The following is a 26,775-nucleotide window of genomic DNA, read 5'->3' on the forward strand; positions in this document are numbered from 1 at the left end:
ACTGATGTTTAAAAGTATCTTGCTGGTTGGTGAACCCGTGAATCATTTTGTAGGAAAATGATGCAGAAACTACAAATAATGACCATCTGCAAGAAAAGTTGTGTTGTGAGAACCGGTAGCGAACTGGGCCGGTGCCTTGCCGAGTGATTGGCTAATGATACCTAACGATACCTAACTTTTGACCACTGCAGCACCCCCCCCTCCTCCTCCTCTGGAACTCCATACCCACACACATCTGTAACTGTACTGACACATGCAAATCACTCATCAAAACCATCAAAACTCTTTAGATGATCCTTTACCCTCTAATAATATTACACTCCACCTGATGTTAGTTAATGGATTTATTGTTTCACTTGCTTTTAAGGTGATTGATGTACTGGTTTTATTATAAATTGACATTCACACTGTTTCTGCTCCTTTTTGTTTCCTGCTGATTTTCTGTGTGGACATATACTTATGGTAGAGTTTACTAACGGCTTTCAAGTGCTGTTTTTTGGAGGTTGTTTTGTATTTTAAGGATTTTGTAAAATTGGTCTCAAAGGAACTGGTATCATTTTTGAACAATCACCAGCCCTACTGAAGAGGTACATGAGTCATTAGAATTAAAATTTAAACTTAGAAGAAAACTTGAATTTTTCTCATGAACATATAGGTAGGTAGGAAGGTTTGATGTCCAAAATACGCAAAAAAGTTTAAAAGTCTTTCAAGTTATGTTGGGAAGTTTCCATCATCTAACAGATTTGTTCAGCTTGGGTAAAACAAATTGAGAAAACAATAAATGTTTGACCTTGGCTCAATAGTGTCGACAGTATAAAAAAAAAAAAAAAAAAAAAGCAAGATGGCGCTGTGTCGTGCGGTAGCCTGTTGCAGCAGCTCCTGGTGTGTGTGTGTATTTTGTTTGTTTTAAGTTAGTTTTTTGGTCTTTATTTTCAGTTTTTTTTATAGTCAATTAGAACATCTGTGTTGAGATGGCTTCTGCCAACTTTGGAATTTTTCTCTTGGTTCTGTTCTTACCAGATCACAACCTTGTCTTGCTGTCTCCTGAGTATGTTCCTCTTGTACAGCGGCAGCCTGTCCAAACAAGGACTGTGAGGAGGTGGACTCAGGAGGCTGAGGAGGCTCTGCAGGACTGTTTTGAGTCTACAGACTGGGACCTGCTCTGTGAACCACATGGGGAGGACATCAATAATATGACAGACTGCATCACAGAATACATCAAATTCAGTGAGAACATCACCATGCCCTCCTGGACTGTACGCTGCCTTCCCACTCACAAGCCGTGGATCACCAGTGACCTGAAAGTTCTTCTGAATGAGAAGAAGAGAGCTTTCAGGTCCTGGGACAGACAGGAGCTGAGGGGAGTACAGCACAAACTGCGGGATAAACTGAGGGAATGTAAAAACTCCTACAGGAGGAAGCTGGAGGCCAGTCTACATGAGAACAATATGAGGGAAGAGATCACATCTCATCTCCCCCCACAGACACTTCTAGCACCCCCCCCCCTGCTTTTCATTCACACCTGGCCAGGTGAGGAGACAGCTGGAGAGGCTTCACCAGCGCAAGGATGCCGGCCCGGATGGCATCAGCCCCAGGGTTCTGAAGACCTGCGCCAGTTAACTGTCTGTTGTTCTCCAGTATGTCTTCAACCTGAGCCTGAGACTGCAGAGGGTGCCGCTGCTGTGGAAGACATCCTGCCTTGTCCCGGTCCCCAAGAAGTTTACTCCATCTGGCCTCAAAGACTACCGCCCAGTTGCTCTCACATCCCATGTGATGAAGGTGCTGGAGAGGCTGGTGTGGCCTACCTGAGGCTGCAGGTGAGATCTTCTCTGGACCCTCTACAGTTTGCCTACCAGCCTCGTCTGGGAGTGGACGATGATGGTGGTGGCAGCACTGTGAGAATCACATTTTTTGATTTTTCCAGCGGATTCAACACCATCCAGCCACTGCTACTAGGTGAGAAGCTGCGGATGATGGGTGTCGGTGGGACCACAGTCTCCTGGATCACTGAGTACCTGACAGACAGACCTGGATGGTGGTGGCAGCACTGTGAGAATCCCATTTTTTGATTTTTCCAGCGGCTTCAACACCATCCAGCCACTGCTACTAGGTGAGAAGCTGCGGATGATGGGTGTCGGTGCGTCCACAGTCTCCTGGATCACTGACTACCAGTGATGCCAGTAACGCGTTACTCTAATCTGACCACTTTTTTCAGTAACGAGTAATCTAACGCGTTACTATTTCCAAACCAGTAATCAGATTAAAGTTACTTTGCGTTACTATTTTTGTCATTTTCCTTAAAAATGTATATATATATATATTTGCTTTCTTCTTGCGTCTCTGGGAGTGAATTCACGTATGCGACCGGTCACGTTTTCAGCATGAGGACAGTTCATGTTACCACGCAGTGACACAAACGTAAACAACAATGGAGGGAGGAGAGAGATGGAAATACAGCCACTATTTAGAGTTTGTGTCAGCTAGAGAAGGCAATATTAAGGTTGGTTGTACACTCTGTGCTGGTGGCGACAAAGTCCTATCTAGCTACAAAAACACTACGTCAAATCTGAAGAACCATTTGGAGTCGCAGCACTGCAGTCAAACTTACAGAGCAAGTCCCAGCAGGTGGTGCAAAGCAGAGAGGAGGCCCCCCACCACCCAAACAGCAAAAGCTGGACTTCGGTGCAAAACCAGTAAGTGGGGTTGAAGAAGTTGGTCGGGCAGTATGTTGTAGAGGAAATGCTGCCCTTAAACACGGTTGATTGATCTCTCTTAAACCAGATCCTACTACTGGCAACACCGAGCTGCCTCACAGTAAACCGGTTGTCATTTTTATGTTGAGGCTGTGGGGGTGTTGTCGGCAGTTTCTGAATGTAATAAAGTAACTTGTAATCTAACTTCGTTACTTTTAAAATCAAGTAATCTGTAATGTAACTAAGTTACTTTTTCAAAGTAACTGTGGCAACACTGCTGACTAGCTGACAGACAGACCACAGTTTTTCCGTCTGGACCGTGTTCTGTCTGATGTGGTGGTGAGTGGTATGGGGGGCTCCACAGGGAACTGTGCTGTCTCCCTTTCTGTTCACATTATACACCACAGACTTCCAGTACAACTCAGAGTCATGTCACCTACAGAAGTTCTCTGATGACTCTGCAGTTGTTGAGTGTATAAGGGATGGACAGGAGGGAGAGTACAGAGCGCTGGTGGACAACTTTGTGGAGTGGTCTGGTAAGAATCACCTGCTGCTGAACGTGGATAAGACCACAGAGATGGTGATTGACTTCAGGAGCCCCTTTGCATTCTGGGGGGAGATGTGGACATGGTTGAGGAGTACAGATACCTGGATGTCAACATCGACAACAGGCTGAACTGGAAAATCAACGGCACTGCTGTTTACAAGAAGGGGATGAGCAGACTCTATTTCCTGTTCTCAGACTGTTCTCCTCCGCCATCTGCTGGGGCAGCAGCATCGGAGCCAGCGATACAAACAGACTGAACAGACTGATCAGGAAGGCTAGCTCCGTTATTGGCTGCAAACAGGACACATTTGAAGCTGTGGTGGAGAGGAGGTCACTGAACAAACTGTTATCTATCATGGATAACCCCGACCACCCTCTCCACCCCCCCACACTGGTCCAACAGAGGAGCAACTTCTCTAAGAGGCTCCGACAGCTTCAATGTCACACGGACCGCTACAGGAAATCATTCCTACCACAGGCAACACTTCATCACTGAGTGTGAGATAAGACTCGTATACATCACAACTGCACTGAATGCACCTTGCCCAACCTTTCACAATAGGTTTATCTACATCCTATCATTACTAGTGAAACATATATATTATACATTTTTGCTCCCCAACTTGCACATTAAGTTTATCTATATCTATTTTGTACAGTTTTGTTTTTATTTCCAAATTCTATATATTTTAAATATTGCTTGTGTAGTATTCAATTATTATTTCATGTATATTGTTTCCTATTATTTAATGTATACTCTGTATGTGTGCTGTGTGTCTGATATTTTGCTGCTACAAAACCGTTATTTCCCATTTTTTGGGATCAATAAAAATTTGTGCTGTCAAACGATTAATGAATTAAGGCGAGACACTACAGTTGAATAGGGATTTTTTTTTAACTAGCGGATATCACCATTAAACTCTGCCAGTTGATTACTTACATTACGATGAGAAAAAAACGTATTACAAGTTTTCTGTAATTTAATGTTTAAATATGCAAATTAGGCATTATCTAATGAAAAATGCGCTAATTTGCATATATTTAAAAAAAAAAAGAAATCTGAGTATTGGATAAAGCCACGTCCAAAATAATGTTTTCATTGTGTTCACATATTAGATGGGGAAGAAATTACAGAGGGATTTATGGATATCTACTTTTGTTATCCTGTAAATCAGAAGATACTGTCAATAGCCTTAAAAAAAACATTTTCGCCATGTTTTTTGGAATAAAATGTTATATAAATCAGGCTAGGAATAATATATTTACAAATCCCTCTGTAATTGTCTTCATAATATAGCTAGGTACATGACTGGAAAGTCTGGTGTATAAAGGTGCTACTGAAGTGGAGATTTCGTTCTTGGAGTATGAGAGAAAAGTCATTTTGAGAAAACGGGCTTTAAAGATTTTTGTAGCAAAATTCCACTAATTTCTAATGAAAGCCATGAATTACAGACACATATCCCTTTAGGTCCAAGTAAGATCCATGTATCACACTGTTTAACATCCACAAGTCATTATTGCTTCATCCATCACTGATCATAACATCCAAAACATCACATCAACATGGCCTTCAACTGAAGACCATTACATCACAAACTTCAAACTGACAGAACACAACCATTACACAGCCTAGTTCCCCCAAGTTAGTTTACAGTCTCCATATCCATGTCAGTACCATATGTAGGGCCCTCCTCCATCTCCTGCTGGTGTCTTTTCACTATTTTGGCTGTGCTTACACTCTTAAGGCTCCACTTTGCACTGGAGGAATGGACACTATTGGCTTTTGAGATCCTAACCATGTTGTCAGTTTGACAGGCAGGCCGGGTTGCCAGATATATGTAAAAACATAAACCCAGCACGCTACAGCTGTAACGGTAGTACAGCCATGAAAGCAGCAAACAAACAAACAGGATCAACGGAGATAGATTCTACATGACATAAAAAAAGAAAACAGCATGTTTCTAACAGTTGCGTGACCAGAGACGTAACAACCCCCTGGTAAATGTATGTTAACAGACAAAGTATAGTAAAATAAAGACCTAAATGTGTATTTTTTACTTTTTTTCACCTCATGTCTGAAAGAAGACATGTTATTAAAGACAAATAGACAAAAATCTCAAAATTGACCAATGAAAAAAAAATGATGTTTTTGCCTGCCGTGTCTCGCCTTAATCGCGATTAATCGTATTAATGTCATAGTTATCTATCTATCTATCTATCTATCTATCTATCTATCTATCTATCTATCTATCTATCTATCTATCTAATCATTTCTTTAGTTAACATATTGTATTAAAAGGTAGGACATTTATCATGCAGATGTCCACACAAACTTGATCCAGTCAATGAAAGGTGATCTACTCTAGTTCACATCGTTATGTTCTTATTAGGGCTGTCAATCAAATACATAATACGAAAATCAAATACGGAAATACATCATCGCAATTATTTGCATTGCTGTCCAAAGAAGAACCTTTAAAAACAATAGTTTACTAAGTGCTTTGACAGAGGAAACTAGAACATACAAATCAATACACATATACACCATAATTGCAAAAGTAAAAACAGAAGACAGGGCAGCTTTTAAGGACAGAACATTAATGAAAATTGAAGAAACAAATAAATGCAACATGTGATAGGGGAAAAAAGACAGCATCACATGAAACCATATCTATAAAAAATGTGTTTTAAGAATTGATTTAAAAGAAGTCACTGATTCAGTTTAACACTTTTATTCATCTGTTGTGAATGTAGGCCATACCACAAAATTCTGGGCCCTGTAGAAAGGTATTCTCTATGGCCCCATCTCTGCATCAACAAGTATTTATTCTAGCATATTTTTGGGACCTCCTCACATGAGGGCCCTGGGTTGTCAGTCCCATTTCCACCCCCAGTCCGACTCCCCTGTGAGACTGGATGTACTGCGGTGGTAACTCAGTTCACATCAACAGTACATACAAATAACTTAAGTCTTGTGGAGAGAACCATCAGGAAGGGCTTTGAAACTCACCTCACCATTCAGAAGAGCCTTTTCTTTATCCATTCCTGCTCAAGGAGCTCTTGCATGCATGCATGCATGCGTTAATCGCACATCAAAGAACATGGCACCTGATGGGCCCTCCACCTGTTCGTGGAACCACTGGGGTAGGGTGTACTGCCTCACAGGTGGCAGTGAAGGTCGGGGGCCTCGACGGACCAGACCCGGGCGGCAGAGGCTGGCTCTGGGGACATGGAATGTCACCTCTCTGTGGGGAAAGAAGTCGGAACCACTTCTACGCGCAGGGGCGGAGCTGTCAACCGATCACCATCTGGTGATGAGTTGGGTCAGTGGGTGGGTGAAGACTCTGGACAGACGTGGTAAGCCCAAACAGGTAGTGAAGGTAAATTGGGGGCATCTGGAAGAGGCCCCTGTCCGATAGACTACTCCCTACTGTTGTCTCTCTACATAATACTCTGTCTCTCTTCATAATATATCATCTTACATCTTACTTTCTCTGAACATGTAACATTATGCTGAATATATGACTTATAAACTTGAATTTGAAGTGATTCCAACACTTTAAATATTTAAATATTTCTTTAGATTGCTGACTGAAATTATTTTCTGACCATCAATTAGAAAATCAGTAATTGGTTTCTTTGACGATGACGTCAGTCTGCTGCTGTGGGCGTCCCCTGACTCTAAACGTTTAGAAGAAACAGAAGCAGAGTTACAGTTCAGTACAGATGGACTCACAGTATCATTCACACAATGTCACAAACTGTTTGTAGTTTCTCTCCTAACCATTGTGTTGACTTTAAATAAGAGTGGTAAGTTGTAAGATGTTTGTCACACATGATTCCTCACTCATTTGTTGACCTTAAGAATTCTGTTTGTGTTGATGCTTTAGCTGTACTCTGTGATAAATGTTAACATTTAAAACTGTTGCACACTTGTAACAGACAACATGTGACATTATAATACTCATATTGCGATAAAGTACTTTGATCCAGAAAGGAGAATCATGATAAACTCTTCATATGTTTTGTATTTTACACTTGCTGCTTACTTTGACATTGAGTTGTTTAAATTTTTATATTTCTTCCTCATTTTGTCTTTGTATGTTTTCATAGTTTGTGCCAATCTTTTACTGATTGTGGTTATCTGTATCAACAGGAGCTTACATGAACCTATGTACCTTTTTCTGTGCAGCCTGTTTGTAAATGAACTGTATGGTAGTACAGGGTTGTTTCCATTCCTTCTGGTTCAGATCCTCTCTGACATTCACACTGTTTCTGCTCCCTTCTGTTTCCTGCAGATGTTCTGTGTGTATACTTATGGCAGTGTAGAGTTTATTAACTTAGCACTCATGTCTTATGACAGATACCTTGCTATCTGTTATCCTCTGCAATATCACGTACATATGACATCTAATAAGGTCGTTGTGCTTATTGCTGTAACATGGTCTCTTCCTTTTTTTGCTGTTTTTGTCACAACATTATTGAGTGTCTCCTTACAGCTGTGTGGGAACATCATTAATAGTGTTTACTGTGACAACTATTCCATCATAAAATTGGCCTGCTATGACACAAGAGTTAATAATGTGTATGAACTCGTTGCTGCTTCTCTAATAGTCTGTGTTCCTGTATCTGTAATCTTTTACACTTACATTAAGATCCTTAAAGTGTGTTTTTCTGGTTCTAAACAGACCAGAAAGAAATCTGTCAGTACCTGCACACCTCACCTCGCTTCTCTGATTAACTTTTCTTTTGGGGTTTCCTTTGAAATATTACAGAGCAGGTTTGATATGAGCAGTGTACCCAACATGTTACGAATATTGTTGTCATTGTATTTTCTGACGTGCCAACCGATCTTTAACCCTGTAATTTACGGCCTCAACATGTCCAAAATACGCATCATGTGTCAAAGTCTGTTTTCAAATTCTGTGTTGGGAGGTTGCTGTAATTTGTTTTTATTAAAAACTGGATTTTCTAAAATGTGGTTTAGAAAAAGTATCATGTAATGAGATGATGAATATTGTCATAGAAAGAACATTTCTTGTTATAACTTGATAAAGTTGTAGCCTATGTTGTAATAACTTGAAAATATCTTGTTGTAACATGATAACATGATATTGATTCTGTACAAATTCACGGTATCAGTAATTTGGTTTTGAACGATACTACTGAAAAGTTTAACATGTCCAAAATATGCATTGTGTGTTAAACTCTGCTTTAAAGTTATATTTGGAAGTGCAGCTTTGTTCAGCTTGAGTAAAACAAATTGAGAAAACATTAAATGTTTGCTTTTGGCTCAATAGTGTCAACAGTAATTATTTCTTTAGTTAACATATTGTATCAAAATGTAGAACATTTATCATGCTGATGTCCACACAAAGTTGATCCAGTGAGAGAAAGGGGATTTACTCTAGTTCACATCATTATGTTCTTGTTAGGGCTGTCAATGAAGATAACAAAGACCCGATCACACAAAAACAAGCCTATGAAATTGTATTTTAAGAAGTGATTGCAAAGTGACATGCAAATAACTTTAGTCTTGTGGAGAGAACCATCTGGAAGGGCTTTGAAACTCAACTTGCCATTCAAAAGAGCCTTTTTCTTTCTGCATTCCTGCTGTAGTGGGAAGTGTCCAAAAAGGCTCTAAGGCCAGTCAGATCTGACTCCAGTTAATTAATTCCCGCATCTTCTTTTATCTTCTTACGTTCACCATAGACAATATAAGAGTTACAACACAGCTGTGGGTTCACAAAACAGAGACTAAGTTTCCCTAGCGACAGACATAAAGTCAGGGCTTGGTCCACCAAGTTCTCGTCCGAAAGTGAGCCCCGATCTATTCTCTCTCCTTCACAGCGGAGTGTCTTCTTGTTTCTAGGCAGAAACTTGTATCTTCACACACACACACACACACACCTGGTTCTAAATGGGTGTTGAAAGTCTCTGGGTCAAAATGACCCGCAACATCATCTTTGTATACAAACTCTGAACAGACATTCCACTACACATCAGTGTGTCCAGATTTTCTGAACAAGTTCATGACCCTAAATGAGGAAATGTCATACAATTTCATGAAGAAAAAGATAGGTTAACCAGTATTTTGGCCAACACAAAAACGAAAATGGGTCAAATTGACCCTTAACATAATACGTGGGTTAAGTAAGTAATCTAAAACAGCTGAAAGTGATGCATACACCCCCAATTATTATTTTTTAGTTTATATCGATATTTTTTTAAGGAAATCAATTAGTAGCATGAGCATATCGATCTATCGATACCACAGGATCGATACGCCCATCCCTACTCAGATTACATTGTTGTCTGCTGAACATCTGTTTTGCAGTGCTGATGTTCTACTTGTTCAGTCATTTCTGATTCCAGCTCTACACTGTGAGGATTTGCTGCTCTTCTGTTTCATGTTGATACAAACTGAACCTGTTTGTGTCTCTGAACTGTTTAAAGAATCACTATGAACTAAAGATGGACATTTTTGGTGCTGCTTCAGACATTATATTCGGTTTTGGAACCTAAAATATGTTTGAAATTAGAAAGTGTACATTTATAGCAGGGCTGGCTTATATTAATCAATTCTCCAACTAAAGTCCATATTTGTTTAAATGATCTGATATCTATTACTAACATCTTGGAATAGATCTTTTAATATTTGCCTTTCCACCATGGAAATACAAGTAAATAATACTTTGAACTTTTGGGGGTCAGTTCTTAATGTAAACTTTAACCTTGTGCAATATAAAATTATCTGAGTGTTGATTCTTGCTTAAACAATTTACAGTTCTGTGAGAATCTCTTTTGTATCTAAGCTAAACTGGTATTGTACCTGAAATATCAGGAAATGTATTGAATCAGGAACTTGTGAATAAGAGTGAATCGATTGGGGAAATCATTGGTGCTATCCAGCCTGTAGAAGCTTTTTCCTGTTGGCCCTTTGCTCCCTGGTTTGCTGCTACTTGTGGCTGAGCTGGATATATCTTGACGCGTGCAGTTGTAAAGATGAGGAGTAGAACTTGATGTACCCGGTTCAATTATCATTTATTATTCTTGATGTAGATGAAATATTACATAAAACAAAAAACTTGAGGTAACAATTAAAGCAGTCAGTTTTATGGTAGCAAACGGCTTGTCACGTCATGGCACCACACGGAACACCACCACACGGTCAAAAGACTGTTTCCCCTCTCAGGCCACGCCCACTCCTGTGGCTTCCTGTCTTTTAAGCCTTTCCGCTTGGGCTCCACCTTCAGCCTCCCAACCGTCCTCTAGGTGGGTGTAGACTGACCTATGGCCACACATACTCACTCATCCACAAACACACACATACTCACAACTTTTCAGAAGAAAGAATCATAAATAAACCAAAAGCTCAATTGGGCTCCTACACAGCCAGTTTTGTGAGTTGAGATGGAGAATAACTCTGAGGTGGTGTTTGTGCTTCAGGATCTGAATGACTCTCTGACAAACCGTCAGATGTACTTTGCCGTCGCCCTGTTATCGTATCTCTTCACCATCTTTGTCAACCTGATGCTCATCGTCACCGTCTGCCTGGAGAGAACGCTCCATGAGCCGATCTACATCTTCCTGTGTAGCCTGTGTTTTAACGGTATCTAGTTTCTACCCGAAGCTGCTTCACGGCCTTTTGGCCAACTCTAACGTCATTACGTATGACGGCTGTTTGACTCAGGTCTTTATGGTTTACTGTTACGTTTTCTGTGATTTCACCAGTCTGACCGTCATGTCATATGACCGCTACTTGGCCATCTGTAAGCTGCTGCAGTACCCAATGCTGATGTCAGTGTAGAGGGTGGCGCAGATGGACTCATCCTGGTGTCCTACACCCACCTGGTCCGAGCCTCGCTCAGGTTGGCATCCAACCGCAAGAAGTTTGTACAGACGTGTGTGCCGCACCTGGCCACGCTGCTTATCTTTGCAAGCTCACTGATGTTTGATTCCATCTACTCTCGCTATGGCGGCAGCAAGCTACAGGTGTAGCAGAACCTGCTGGCCGCAGAGTTCCTGGTGGTCCCGCCTCTCATCAACCCCATCATCTACGGCATCAACTTGCATCAGATCAGGTCCAGGATCATCCACAACTTCTCCCACAAACCAGAGTTATAAAACCAACATTAATGAAAAACTAAACCACGTTAACAAAAAGTACTCTTAACAAAACAAAAACTGTAGAGTTTCTGTATGTGGCAGAAGTTGGCTTCAGATTGGTGAATGGCATCTCAGGTTTTTCTTAAACTTTACCAATTAAGACAAAAACATCAATCTGGTTTCTTTTGTTCCTCAAGTCTTTCATACTAATGATGAACCAGATTTAAGTTCCCTGTTAACAGACGATACAAAGTTAAAGAAATAAAGACATAAGCAGGAAGTCATTTGAGTACAATCTGTGTAAATTAAAATAAAATAAAGCAGTTTAAGACTTGACCTGCTGTGTGTTTGTGTTCAAGAAATGATTATATCTTATACAGTATTTGATACACCGCCGATTTTGCAGGTTTTCCCACTTACAAAGCATGTAGAAGTCTGTAATTTTTATCATAGGTACACTTCAACTGTGAGAGACAGAATCTAAAACAAAAATCCAGAAAATCTTATTGTATGATTTTTAAGTAATTAATTTGCATTTTATTGCATGACATAAGCATTTGATACATCAGAAAAGCAGAACTTCATATTTGGTACAGAAACCTTTGTTTGCAATTACAGAGATCATACGTTTCCTGTAGTTGTTGACCAGGTTTGAACACACTGCAGCAGGGATATTGGCCCACTCCTCCATACAGACCTTCTCCAGATCCTTCAGGTTTCGGGGCTGTCACTGGGCAATCCGGACTTTCAGCTCCCTCCAAAGATTTTCTATTGGGTTCAGGTCTGGAGACTGGCTAGGCCACTCCAAGACCTTGAGATGCTTCTTAAGGAGCCACTCGTTAGTTGGCCTGGCTGTGTGTTTCGGGTCGTTGTCATGCTGGAAGACTCAGCCACGACCCATCTTCGCTTATCTTACTGAGGTTGTTGACCAAGATCTCACGATACATGGCCCCATCCATCCTCCCCTCAGTACGGTGCTGTCCTCTCCCCTTTGCAGAAAAGCATCCCCAAAGAATGATGTTTCCACCTCTATGCTTCACGGTTGGGATGGTGTTCTTGGGGTTGTACTCATCCTTCTTCTTCCTCCAAACACGGCGAGTGGAATTTAGACCAAAAAGCTCTATTTTTGTAGCCTCGTGAGACCATCCTGATCTCGCGAGCTCCAGTTTTCCCCTCGCAGATCAGTCTGGCATCTTGAGGCAGAGAACATTTGGAGCCGTTAGCCAAACGACCGGTCCAATCAGCGTTGGTTTTGAGGTGGGTTAGGTGGTGATAGACAGATGGTTTATCCAATCAGCTAACCAGTATTATCAGCCAGCGGTAGCCCTAATTCTGTTAGCCGCTCGCTAATGCTTTTTTTCTCTTGGATCCTTCTTTTGGAATATGGTCCGGGAACCTGATATGGTGTCTTTTATTCCTAAATTCTCGTTACACAAATGGCAAATATCCTTTACCGACATGTTGCTTGCATGCTGAGCTTACGAGCTATGCTTTGCCTGCAGCAGCAGGGACGGGCTTGTGGTTGTATTTTCATACGCTTCGTTGATCTGATTGGTTGATTTGGCCCGTCTATCACCAACATAGGTGATAGACAGATGGTTCATCCAATCAAATAACCATTATTCCGCCCCTTCCCAAAAGTTCTCCAACGGAAAGTTCTTCAGATGGGCCTGGACATGCACTGGCTTGAGCAGGGGGACCTTGCGTGCTCTGAGGGATTTTAATCCATGATGGCATAGTGTGGTACTAATGGTTTTCTTTGAGACTGTGGTCCCAGCTCTCTTCAGGTCATTGACCAGGTCCTGCCGTGTAGTTCTGGGCTGATCTCTCACCTTCCAGTTACAATGTTGAATAAAATAATTTTTCAGTTGTAGTCAACAAATATGTATACATAATAAAAATGCATAATGCAATGCAAAAGTAAAATATGAACACATTTTAATTCGCTCCTGGGAGGGTCTCCCATGGCAAAGTGGTCTTAAGCTGCTGACAAACCAAACTGATGGCCGACCATCGGCAGAAAAGGGAGTCAGATTGTTCAGTCTCCCAGAGGTCCTAAAAGCGACGCTGACTTGAGCGTGTAATACGTCTCCATAACAGCAGGCGACGCTAATCTGTTAATCACTCCACCAATTAGATTGGTCATGGAGTCCGACTGCCCGCCCTCCATCGCAAGATGTCGGACGGACGACGGCACGGAAAACACACCGAACAGACTCGAGTCACTGACCTTGCCAGATTGTCCGATCAATAATTGTCTTATTGGGTTGGTCTGAAACTGCCTTCAGGCGAGGGGCCAGACTAAGAATGGTTCAAAGAGACACTATGCAACAACGAGGAAGCCAGGGAGGGCTCATCAGCAAGATTGCAACATTGAGCAGCATCACTGATCTGTTTTAACCTGATATTTTCTGGTCTAGTTCAGCTTCAAATGCACAATCCATCAACAAGTTAACATGTTGTTAACTAGTGAGCCTGTTTGAAACCGGTAAGCTATCTTCACTTCACCTGTTCAGCTGACTTTAGCAGTTTAGATAACAGACACTCGACTTTCCTTCTCTTTTTACAGACGTGAACTTACCACATTTGCCTCATTCACAAATTCACAGCAACACCGCTGCATAATGAATATAGGTCAAACACTGGAATGGATATTTGCAGGGGGGGGGCTAAACCCGAGCTAGTGCCAGTGTGCTAGTCATGGTATTGTCTATGTATGAACCCCATGTTCAAACTTAATGCTCAGAAGTGTACCTGGTAATAGAACACTCTAGGCTGAAGGTCCATGATTGATTTCATGACCAATTGTCTAAGCTGAGGCCACATGTTGTGGACACTTGGGTGAAGAGAGGGGTGGAATTGTCAGCCGATCACCATCTGTTGGTGAATTGGGTCAGGGGATGAGGGAAGACTCTGGACAGACCTGGTAAGCCCAAACTGGTATTGTGGGTGACCTGGGAACGTCTGTTCAAGAGATCTTCAACTCACACCTCCAGCGGAGCTTTTTCAGGCAATCCTGTGGAAGTTGGGGGCATTGAACCAGACTGGGCAATGTTCAAAGTTGCATTGCTGATGCTGCAAAGGGGAGCTGTGGTCTCAATGTCTTAGGGGCCTCAAACACCTTGGTTGACACCGGTGGTCATGGAAGCTATCTGACAGAACGAGTCCTTCTGGGAAATGTTATCCCAAAAGAACTCCGGAGGCAGTTGCATGGCACAGATGGGCCCAAAGGGCTGCAGCCTCTGCCGTGAAAGAGGCAAACCAGCTGGTTTTGGAGAATTTCATGGAGAAGGACTTTTGGTCGGCATGAACAGGGGGAAACGGAGAACCACCCAAGCTATGTACAGTAAGGATGGGATGCTGTTATCTGATTTTGAGTTGAAGAAGGAGCACTTTGAGGAACTCCTAATCAAACTAGTGCGCCCTCTTTGGTAGAGGCAGAGCTGGAGGATGACTTAATTCAGGTCATTTTCACTGGTGAAAGCCACTTAACGACTCCACAGTGGCACAGTGGCCCCTGGAGTTCTGTCCAGAAATGCTGTAAGCTTTGAATGTGGAGGGGCTGTATGGATGACACGCCTCCTCAACCTTGCTTGGAAGTCTGGGACAGTGCCAAAGGTGTGGCAGACAGGGGTGGTGGTTCCTCTGTTCAAAAAGGGAAACCAGAGGGTGTGTGCCAATTGTGATGTGATACAGGGGTATCACACTTCTCAGCCTCCCTGTTAAAGGTTACTCCAAAGAAAGGAGGGAAGACGATAGTCAAACCTCAAATTGAAGCGGAACAATGCGGATTCAGTCCTGGTCATGGAACAACGGACCAGATCCTCACTCTCGCAAGGATCCTCGAGGGAGCCTGGGCGTATGACTATCCGGTCTACATGTGTTTTGTGGATCTAGAGAATGGCGTATGACCGAGTCCCCCTGGGAGTTACTGTGGGAGCTGCTGCGAGAGTATGGGGTCAGGGGGTCCTTTTTCAGGGTCAACCAATCTCTGCACGTCCAAAGTGAGATCTGTGTCCGGGTTCTCAGCAGTATGTCAGACTTGTTCCAGGTGGGGGTTGCTCTCCGCCAAGGCTTCACTTTGACACCAATCCTGTTTGTGATATTCATCGACAGGATATCGAGGCGTAGTCCTGGTGGGGAGGAAGCAGTTCGGTGGGCTGAGGATGTTATCACTGCATTTTTACAGATGATGCGGTCCTGATGGCATCATCGGTCCGTGACCTTCAGCACTCACAGCCAAGTGTGAAGCAACTGGAATGAAGCAGCTGACTAGCACCTCTTAGTCTGAATATCGTCTTTTTCAGTATAAGGGCAAAAAAAACATTATGTGCACGTAAACATAGTCACTGATAAGTTGGAGGAAAGAGCTGGCTAATGATGACTATTGATCAAGCCTGATCAATAAATGTTGAAAGGAAAAACCCTATCACTGCCTGTCTGTCTGTAACTGAGAGGTCAACTTCCAATTTAACCAGTGTGTACAGGTGTTTCTGTTCTAATAACGTTCAGATTAAATGAAACTGGAATTTGACATATAAAGATGCAGTAGGTAAGACTTATAAAACTAACTTTCTGTCATACAGTACCTCACAAAAGTGAGTACACCCCTCACATTTTAGTAAATATTTCATTATATCTTTTAATGGGACAACATTGAAGAAATTACACTTTGCTACAATGTAAAGTATTAAGTGAACAGCTTGTATAATAGTGTAAATGTGCTGTCCCCTCAAAATAACTCATCACACAGCCATTAATGTCTAAACCGCTAGCAACAAAAGTGAGTAAATTCCCATCTCCAGGTATGCTGAAGGGTATGTGATGATGTGTGGCTATTTTAAGGCTATTTTTGGGGATTATTAAATTCCTCATTCCTTATACTCAGTTCCTATGGCCACTTGGCCCGTGCGAATGCAAATGGAAAAAACGGTTTTGGGGGAGAGCAGTTAGTAGAACTGTTTGGACTATACATTTTTTGTAGACATAGTAGGCTATTGCCATATTTCAACATTTTTCTGCGTGAGCATGGCCTACCAATAGCTCAAGCCTGTCCTAAAGTGACTGTAGCTAAAGCTAATTAGCAGCAAGATGCCACCCTTCTCCATAGAGGACTACTACAAACTCCTTCAGAAGATTGCAGTTCTGGAAACCACAATTTACTGGTTATAAGTAAACATGGAAGTGAACGGATCACGTGTAAATGACACCACTTTACCATGGACCCAAAACAATGGACAAAAGCATGCTAACACACGGCTAACTAGCACCAGCAAGACTACAATCAAACAGGAGGTCTTTGGAACGGGTAATAAATCAACAACTGGTAGTCCTCCCTGGAACTCTTTTGGTGCAAAGCCTAAGAGTAAATCATTTTCCTGGGAAATGGGAGGACGACTAACAGGCAGGGCACAGCGCCCTGAGATTTGTGATACGACCGGCTGGCCTGCATTATCATCCAGGCAGAGTGCCTCTTCAACCCCTGTACTTAGTAGGACACAGCCGTGGACAACTGCAAAAGGGAAAATTAGCAACAAAATACCTCCTCAACAACAGGTGTGTGCAGGTGGAGAACAGATTTGCTCCTCTGCTGCAGGACCCTGGACATGACCTGGATTGCGTCTCATCGTTATACAACAGGGTAAGGACAGAGAGCAATTCAAAAAGTAAAAAGCTACAGGGAAAGCTAATGACTGGGCCCCAAACTCTGATTGTGGGTGACTCTGCTGTAAAAGATATAAAAAGCAGTAAAGACACCAAAATACTCTGTTTTCCCAAAGACATGGTGTCTGACTTGGCCCAAAGAATCCCGGATATTGTAGCAGCACACCCAACTGTGAAGAACATTATACTGCATATAGGGTCAAATGATGTTGTAAAGCAAGAGTCTGAAGTGCTGAATCGTGACTTTATGAATCTGCTGAACACAGTCAGCTCCGTAAATGTGAAGGTGTTTATCAGTGGCCCTATACCACCAGTCAGAAGAGGAGCTGAGAGATTCAGCACACTGTTGGCAGTGAACAGATGGCTTTCAACTGCATGTACCAACCATTCTCTGCAGTTCATTGACAATTTTTTCAAAGCATTTTCTAGGACAGCAGACATCTTTTTAAAGCAGATGGACTTTTCCTTACCAAGCCAGGAGTAAAGCTGTTCACCTCTAGCCTACTTTACTTTCTGCGGCACACATCTGGTCCGGCAGTGATCCACCACAGCCCCCACCTGAGCAAAGATTTGACTATGGAAGACCACAGAGCGGAGACGAGAAACCTCAACCCCCCCTTTCACCCGTCCAACACTCCTCAAACCCCCTTACCAACACTGACGCCTTTGAGGAGCCATCGCTCTCCCCATTCACCTTTTCCCCTGTTTCCCCCTGCCACATGTTGGGGTTCACTGACCGGATGGAGCAGCTGGTAGATGCTGGAATCAAGTTTGCCCCACTGCCTTGTCCCATCATTCGCCCCCAGCATCAAACTGACCCTGTTTTCACTCAGCTACTGAAAGTAAAACGCCAGGCACCTCTGCCCCCTCAAGGACTGCAGCCAACTCCTTCTCCCCAGACTGATAAGTATGCTTGTGTACAAAATGCAACAAGCTTTAACTGATATGTGCTGGGTCCAGGCTGCACGTCTAGTGGCACTCACAACTCTTTTTAGGACAAGCCTGTGCCCTGTGTATTAAATTCTTCTTCAATCTATGTTGTGATAGGTAATAGAAAAATTATGGCTAAGTAAGAAAAAGAAGCACTCAACTATCAACTTAGCAAATTTAGCATCCATCCCTCATCAGCAACAGCCTGTCCCAAAAAACATTTTAACACACTAACACTAGCACTACTAAACGTTAGGTCTTTGGCGGGTAAATCATTTTTAATCAATGATTTCATTATTAAGCACAATCTTGATTTTATGTTTTAACTGAAACCTGGTTAGACCATAATAACAGTGATGTTGTTCTTGGCATTTCTGGCTCAGTACTAAAGTGGTTTGAGTCTTATTTAAAGAATAGGGACTACTTTGTGTCTGTAGGGAATTATACATCTGAGCATACAAATATGACGTGTGGAGTTCCCCAAGGCTCAGTTCTGGGGCTTCTCCTGTTTAACATTTACATGTGACATGTACTTCAAAGTAGCCACCCTTTGCTTTTTTATTAATAAGGGAAATAATTCCACTAATTAACCCTGACAAAGCACACTTGTGAAGTGAAAACCATTTCAGGTGATTACCTCATGAAGCTCATTGAGAGAACATCACGGGTTTGCAGAGTTATCAAAAAAAGCAAAGGGTGGCTACTTTGAAGAATCTAAAATATAAGACATGTTTTCAGTTATTTCACACTTTTTTGTTAAGTACATAATTCCATATGTGTTCATTCTTAGTTTTGATGCCTGCAGTGAGAATCTACGATGTAAAAAGTCATGAAAATAAATAAACACATTGAATGAGAAGGTGTGTCCAAACTTTTGGCCTGTACTGTACGTGTATTGATACGGATGCTTCTGTATTTATATGGCAGCAAATGTTGTTATGCAGTTTTGAAAAAGAATCAATAATCAATAACTCTGGAATTACAAACTGAAGTGTCTTAAATTCTCCCAATCTGAAGGCTTTTTCTTCTCTGTTATATAGAATATTAAAGAATAGCTGTTATAGTGAACTCTGTCTAGGACATCGTCATTATTCAAAATCAACGTGGCCCGTTTCGTACAGTACGGTATAGTTTTATTTAATGCCTTATCAGCATATGTGGCTATTTTCATGGCAAAAACTGAATTACAAATAAAAGAGTTACATTTACACAATAACAATATAAAGTTATTAATATTATACAACATTTTTAACATTAATGTCTAAAACTTTTTCTGATAAAATCGTAATTTGGGACTATTAAAAGGTTGTACGGTTCCGTGACACGCGGGAAGAACGGGATGGTTGGGTTTATGAAAGGGTCGTGGGTGGGCGTACGGCTCTGTGACACGTGGGAGGAAAGAAAAAGTGACTCTAAAAAGCGACTCTAGCAAGCGTGACAAGCAGGACGCGAAACCGGGTCTCCTGGGTGAAAGGCCTGTGTTTGACCCATCCGCCACCCCGACCAACTTCCTTCTGCAGTAACTCTGCCTTACATACTACTCGCTAAATCCTATCTAACTGCTGCTCTCCCCCGGGGCGTTACACAAACACGCTGAAGGGCGCCTTTTTCGTCGCATAAGACGCTGACAGCCACTGTCCAAACGTCCTTATTTTACGAGTTCGGAATGAGAACGGGTTGGAAAATAAGTATAAGCCTTGCGGCAAATCGTCCCGATGTGGATGAGGTCGTCAGGTGAAAGGTCATCATGTGGTTAATTTTATTTACAAATAAATTATTATTGATTAATTTTACTAATAATTTGGGTAGGCCTTCACAAAAGGGCCTTTAGGCATCAAGGGGCAAAAGGGCAGGTGCGCAAGCATCCTCCGCCCCCCCGCCCCCCACCTCTGCCTTCTGCCCGGTGCATTCCATACAGACTAAAGGGTTATGTTTGTGTCGGTATCTGACGCTGAGACACTGACCAAGCGTCAGTATTTTACGAATTGGGAGTGAGAATGGGTTGACAGAACAGGAGGTGAAAACAACAGCCCAGTCTCATGGCAGTACGTGAAATGGTCCCTTTATTTAATCTATTGATACGTGTTCACAGGGACAGGTTTTTTTGTTGTTTGTTTGGTGGTGGTCAGCACATAATGAAAACTATGTTGTGGTCGCAGCACATCTATGGTAGCGAGTAGTATGAAATGCAGTAAGGAGGTTGGTTGGGGGGGTGGATGGGTCAAACAATTCCGGACTTTCACGCCGGAGGCTGGGGATCGCGTACCGCGTTTGAATATATGACTTATAAACTTGAATTTGAAGTGATTCCACCACTTTTAATATTTTAATATTTCTTTAGATCACTTTTAAATGATTTTCTTTTAACTACCAACAAAATTAAAATGATTGTCTGATCATCAATTAGAAAATCAGTAATTGGTTTCTTTGACGATGACGTCAGTCTGCTGCTGTGGGCGTCCACTGACTCTAAATGTTTAGAAGAAGCAGAGTTACAGTTCAGTACAGATGGACTCAGTATCATTCACACAATGTCACAAACTGTTTGTAGTTTCTCTCCTAACCATTGTGTTGACTTTAAATAAGAGCGGTAAGTTGTAAGATGTTTGTCACACATGATTCCTCACTCATTTGTTGACTGTAAGAATACTGTTTGTGTTGATGCTTCAGCTGCACTCTGTGATAGATGTTAACATTTAAAACTGTTGCACACTTGTAACAGACAACATGTTACATTATAAAACTCTTATTGTAATACAGTACTTAGAACCGAAAAGGAGAATCATGGTAAACTCTTCATATGTTTCATATTTCACACTTGCTGCTTACTTTGACACTGATGTGTTTACATATTTATATTTCTTGCTCATTTTATCTTTGTATGTTTTCATAGTTTGTGCCAATCTGTTGCTGATTGTGGTTATCTGTATGAACAGGAGCTTACATGAACCTATGTACCTTTTTCTGTGCAGCCTGTTTGTAAATGAACTGTTTGGTAGTACAGGGTTGTTTCCATTCCTTCTGGTTCAGATCCTCTCTGACATTCACACTGTTTCTGCTCCCTTCTGTTTCCTGCAGATGTTCTGTGTGTATACTTATGGCGGTGTAGAGTTTACTAACTTAGCCGTCATGTCTTATGACAGATATCTTGCTATCTGTTATCCTCTGCAATATCACGTACATATGACATCTAATAAGGTTGTTGTGCTTATTGCTGTAACATGGTCTGTTCCTTTTTTTGCTGTTTTTGTCACAACATTATTGAGTGCCTCCTTACAGCTGTGTGGGAACATCATTGATAGTGTTTACTGTGACAACTATTCCATTATAAAGTTGGCTTGCTATGACACAAGAGTTAATAATGTCTATGAACTCGTTGCTGCTTATCTAATATTCTGTGTTCCTGTATCTGTAATCTTTTACACTTACATTAAGATCCTTAAAGTGTGTTATTCTGGTTCTAAACAGACCAGACAGAAAGCTGTCAGTACCTGCACACCTCACCTCGCTTCTCTACTCAACTTTTTCTTAGGTTCTTTCTTTGAAATATTACAGAGCAGGTTTGATATGATCAGTGTACCCAACATGTTACGAACATTGTTGCCATTGTATTTTCTGACGTGCCAACCGATCTTTAACCCTGTAATGTACGGCCTCAACATGTCCAAAATACGCATCATGTGTCAAAGTCTGCTTTCAAATTCTGTGTTGAGGGGATGCTGTAATTTCTTTTTGTTCAAAACTGGATTTTCTAAAACATGGTTTAGAAAAAGTATAATGTAATAAAGTGATCAATATTGTTATAGAAAGAACATTTCTTGTTATAACTTGAAAATATTTTTTAACAATACTACCGAAAAGTTAAATGAGTTGAGTGAATAGAAAATTTTAAGTTAGAAGAAAGCTTAACCTTCTAGTCACAAACTTATATAGGGCAGATTTTGATTTAATATGTCCAAAATATGCATTGTGTTAAACTCTGCTTTAAAGTTATATTGTGAAGTGTAGATTTGTTCAGCTTGAGTTAAAAAATTGAGAAAACAATAAATGTTTGCCATTGGCTCAACAGTGTTGTCATAATCATTTCTTTAGTGAACATATTGTATCAAAATGTAGGACATTCATCATGCAGATGTCCACACAAAGTTGATCCTGTCAGTGAAAGGTGATCTACTCTAGTTCACATCGTTATGTTTTTATTAGGGCTGTCAAAGATGATAAAAAACCCAATCACACAAAAACAAGCCTATAAAAATGTGTTTTAAGAAGTGATTGCAAAGTGACAAGCAAATAACTTTAGTCTTGTGGAGAGAACCATCTGGAAGGACTTTGAAACTCAACTTGACTTTACTGAGACCAGCATAAGAGTACAACACAGCTGTGTAAATGTCATTTGCACTCCTCGCCACTAGGAGGCGACATTGACCAGTAAATGGCAGAGTGAACTCTGAGGGCAGAACCAACCTGAGTTCTCCTTAGTTTTGCAAGAGCTTCAGCCATTACGCTAATAGAAACTACAGTGCAAGTAAATGTCCTTCTTCTGTTGAAAAGACATGATAATCCGTTAGTGAATAGTGAATAGTGTTCCTGACACGTGTTTTTGTAGTAATCCGCTGATAACATCACGCATAATAACGAGGGTTAAAACAGATCTGTGCTGCTGTTTTGCCCTCAAAGTTCTCTGTGAAGTAAGATCTGAAGTGAAGAGATCTAATGTTGCGTTTTATGTGGAGTGAGCACTGCGCCGTACTCTGTTTAAAAACGTCTTTAAAATACATAATAGGAGAACTAGCTATAAAGTGCCCATATTATGAAAAAATCTCTTTTTCTAGGATTTGGGTGTTATTTTGTGTCTCTGGTGCTTCCACACACATACAAACTTTGAAAAAAATCCATCCAAACTGCTGTGCTCTCCGGGTGAGCTGTTCAATATCTGCACGGCTTGTGACGTCACAAGCCGAATCGAGCTGGCTAACCACAACAGTTAGTATGCTAGCGACTAACACTAGCATGCTAGCTCGTTCTCAATAGCAAAGCACCGCTACAACACACAAGTTCACCATAATCTCCAAAAGAACTACTTCCAGGTGCTCCCTGGTTTAGAAGAATTCTCCCAGCTAATCCTGCCTTGGAACTGACTGAAGTTGGAGAAACAGCCTTTCTTTTACTTTCTCTAGAGTTAGCTAGCTGACATGACCTACATCTGAGCTACTGAGCATGTGCGAGTGCAATCAAAGATAGTACAGAAGAAGAAGATGAAAAGAGGTCTCACTCTGTAGCTAAAACAGAGACCAGGTGAAAAGAGGATCTGTAGCAGTGAGAGAGAGCTGTGCAGTACAACAAAAATATGGTGTTTTTTGAAATTTAAACCATGTAAACCTATTCTGGTACAACCTTAAAATACAGTTATGAACCTGAAAATGAGCATAATATGGGCGCTTTAAAAGTGACGTATTTTCTTTTTAAATAAGAGCTGTGTGGTGGATCCAATTCATGCCGATGTGAAGAGTGGTTCATGGGGATTTGACACTTTAAAGTGTTGCGAACAGGATTTGGTGTGGTGTTGACAGCACTCCCACACCGACACCCTACCAGTGAGGCTAAAGCAGTCAACCTAGAGGAAACACTGAACCAGGTCCAGTTGCAAACGTTCCTTGGATAACTATAACTTGGATGACTCTGGCTTCACAGACATGTTAAAAATGACTAACCCTCTCAACATACTATTCTCTACTGTTGTCTCTTCATACTACTCTCTACTGTTGTCTCTCTACATACTACTCTCTACTGTTGTCTCTACATACTACTCTCTACTGATGTCTCTCTACTGTTGTCTCTACATACTACTCTCTACTGTTGTCTCTACATACTACTCTCTACTGTTGTCTCTCTACATACTACTCTCTACTGTTGTCTCTCTACATACTACTCTCTACTGTTGTCTCTACATACTACTCTCTACTGTTGTCTCTTCATACTACTCTCTACTGTTGTCTCTCTACATACTAGTCTCTACTGTTGTCTCTACATACTACTCTCTACTGTTGTCTCTACATACTACTCTCTACTGATGTCTCTCTACATACTACTCTCTACTGATGTCTTTCTACATACTACTCTCTACTGATGTCTCTCTACATACTACTCTCTACTGATGTCTTTCTACATACTACTCTCTACTGATGTCTCTCTACATACTACTCTCTACTGATGTCTCTCTACATACTACTCTCTACTGATGTCTCTCTACATACTACTCTCTACTGTTGTCTCTACATACTACTCTCTACTGTTGTCTCTTCATACTACTCTCTACTGTTGTCTCTCTACATACTAGTCTCTACTGTTGTCTCTACATACTACTCTCTACTGTTGTCTCTACATACTACTCTCTACTGATGTCTCTCTACATACAACCCAGTCTCATGGCAGCACGTGCCAGGACGAAAATGTTAACTAATGTATTTAAATGGGAAGCATATGTCGTGGTCACAGCACGTCTACGGTAGCGAGTAGTATTAAATTCCGAAAATCCTCGTAAGGAGGTTAGTTGGGGGGGTGGATGGGTCAAACAATTCCGGACTTTCACCCAGGAGGCCGGGGATCACGTCCCACGCGTGGCGTTTAGCTTCCCCGTTAACCGTTCCGGTATTGTCGCGTGTCCCCCGCGGCCATCTCCCGGCGTGTGAGGCGTCTTCCTCTGGCCACCATGGCCACCTTGCCACCATGAAACAAATGTCAAAAACGTCCCTGTGAACACATCAATAGATTAAAAATAACGTGACCATTACACGAACTGGCGTGATACCGCGTCTCTCTACATACTACTCTACTGATGTCTCTCTACATACTACTCTCTACTGATGTCTCTCTACATACTACTCTCTACTGTTGTCTCTCTTCATACTACTCTCTACTGTTGTCTCTCTTCATACTACTCTCTACTGTTGTCTCTCTTCATACTACTCTCTACTGTTGTCTCTCTACATACTACTCTCTACTGTTGTCTCTCTACATACTACTCTCTACTGTTGTCTCTCTACATACTACTCTCTACTGTTGTCTCTCTTCATACTACTCTCTACTGTTGTCTCTCTACATACTACTCTCTACTGTTGTCTCTCTACATACTACTCTCTACTGTTGTCTCTCTACATACTACTCTCCACTGTTGTCTCTCTACATACTACTCTCTACTGCTGTCTCTCTACATACTACTCTACTGTTGTCTCTTCATACTACTCTCTACTGTTGTCTCTCTACATACTAGTCTCTACTGTTGTCTCTTCATACTACCCTCTACTGTTGTCTCTCTACATACTAGTCTCTACTGTTGTCTCTACATACTACTCTCTACTGTTGTCTCTACATACTACTCTCTACTGATGTCTCTCTACATACTACTCTCTACTGTTATCTCTCTGCTGTTGTCTCTCTACATACAACCCAGTCTCATGGCAGCACGTGCCAGGACGAAAATGTTAACTAATGTATTTAAATGGGAAGCATATGTCGTGGTCACAGCACGTCTACGGTAGCGAGTAGTATTAAATTCCGAAAATCCTCGTAAGGAGGTTAGTTGGGGGGGTGGATGGGTCAAACAATTCCGGACTTTCACCCAGGAGGCCGGGGATAACGTCCCACGCGTGGCGTTTAGCTTCCCCGTTAACCGTTCCGGTATTGTCGCGTGTCCCCCGCGGCCATCTCCCGGCGTGTGAGGCGTCTTCCTCTGGCAACTATATCCACCTTGCCACCATGAAACAAATGTCAAAAACGTCCCTGTGAACACATCAATAGATTAAAAATAACGTGACCATTACACGAACTGGCGTGATACCGTGTCTCTCTACATACTACTCTACTGATGTCTCTCTACATACTACTCTCTACTGATGTCTCTCTACATACTACTCTCTACTGTTGTCTCTCTTCATACTACTCTCTACTGTTGTCTCTCTTCATACTACTCTCTACTGTTGTCTCTCGACATACTACTCTCTACTGTTGTCTCTCTACATACTACTCTCTACTGTTGTCTCTCTACATACTACTCTCTACTGATGTCTCTCTACATACTACTCTCTACTGTTGTCTCTACATACTACTCTCTACTGTTGTCTCTCTACATACTACTCTCTACTGTTGTCTCTCTACATACTACTCTCTACTGCTGTCTCTCTACATACTACTCTCCACTGTTGTCTCTCTACATACTACTCTCTACTGCTGTCTCTCTACATACTACTCTACTGTTGTCTCTCTACATACTACTCTCTACTGTTGTCTCTCTACATACTACTCTACTGTTGTCTCTCTACATACTGCTCTCTACTGTTGTCTCTCTACATACTACTCTCTACCGTTGTGTCTTTAGATATTGCTCTCTGACTTATAAACTTGACTTTGAAATGATTCCAACACTTTAAATATTTTAATATTTCTTTAGATGCTTTCAAATTAAATTGTTTTTATCTACCAACAAAGATTTTCTGATCATCAGTTAGAAAATCATTAACTGGTTTCTTTGAAGATGACGTCAGTCTGCTGCTGTGGGCGTCCACTGACTCTCAACATTTAGAAGAAACAGAAGCAGAGTTACAGTTCAGTACGGAGGGACTCACAGTATCATTCACACAATGTCACAAACTGTTTGTAGTTTCTCTCCTAACCATTGTGTTGACTTTAAATAAGAGCGGTAAGTTATAAGATGTTTGTCACACATGATTCCTCACTCATTTGTTGACTGTAAGAATACTGTTTGTGTTGATGCTTTAGCTGCACTCTGTGATACATGTTAATATTTAAAACTGTTGCACACTTTAACAGACATCA

General features: G+C 41.5%; 2 protein-coding genes and 1 pseudogene across 2 annotated transcripts; all 3 read left to right on the plus strand.

Moving 5' to 3' along the window:
- Positions 1-7,244: 7,244 nt before the first annotated feature.
- Positions 7,245-10,515, plus strand: LOC114552996 (olfactory receptor 11A1-like). Its single transcript, XM_028574089.1, has 2 exons — positions 7,245-8,181; positions 10,436-10,515. Exons 1-2 carry the CDS (start codon positions 7,245-7,247, stop codon positions 10,513-10,515), a joined length of 1,017 nt encoding a protein of 338 aa, XP_028429890.1.
- Positions 10,516-10,653: 138 nt separating this feature from the next.
- LOC114552997 (olfactory receptor 4C11-like) lies at positions 10,654-15,260 on the plus strand (annotated as a pseudogene).
- Positions 15,261-20,727: 5,467 nt separating this feature from the next.
- Positions 20,728-23,561, plus strand: LOC114552998 (olfactory receptor 11A1-like). Its single transcript, XM_028574091.1, has 2 exons — positions 20,728-21,354; positions 23,514-23,561. Exons 1-2 carry the CDS (start codon positions 20,728-20,730, stop codon positions 23,559-23,561), a joined length of 675 nt encoding a protein of 224 aa, XP_028429892.1.
- Positions 23,562-26,775: the final 3,214 nt, after the last annotated feature.

The sequence above is a fragment of the Perca flavescens genome, chromosome 3, assembly GCF_004354835.1.
Source record: "Perca flavescens isolate YP-PL-M2 chromosome 3, PFLA_1.0, whole genome shotgun sequence".
Lineage (NCBI taxonomy): Eukaryota > Metazoa > Chordata > Actinopteri > Perciformes > Percidae > Perca > Perca flavescens.

Coding starts and splice junctions, on each gene's coding strand:
- LOC114552996 (XM_028574089.1), top strand. CDS start 7,245: ATGATAAACTCTTCATATGTTTTGTATTTTACACTTGCTGCTTACTTT. Junction 8,182..10,435: donor TTCTGTGTTGGGAGGTTGCT/GTAATTTGTTTT, acceptor TTCCCCTCTCAG/GCCACGCCCACTCCTGTGGC.
- LOC114552998 (XM_028574091.1), top strand. CDS start 20,728: ATGGTAAACTCTTCATATGTTTCATATTTCACACTTGCTGCTTACTTT. Junction 21,355..23,513: donor TATTCTGTGTTCCTGTATCT/GTAATCTTTTAC, acceptor TGGTGTTGACAG/CACTCCCACACCGACACCCT.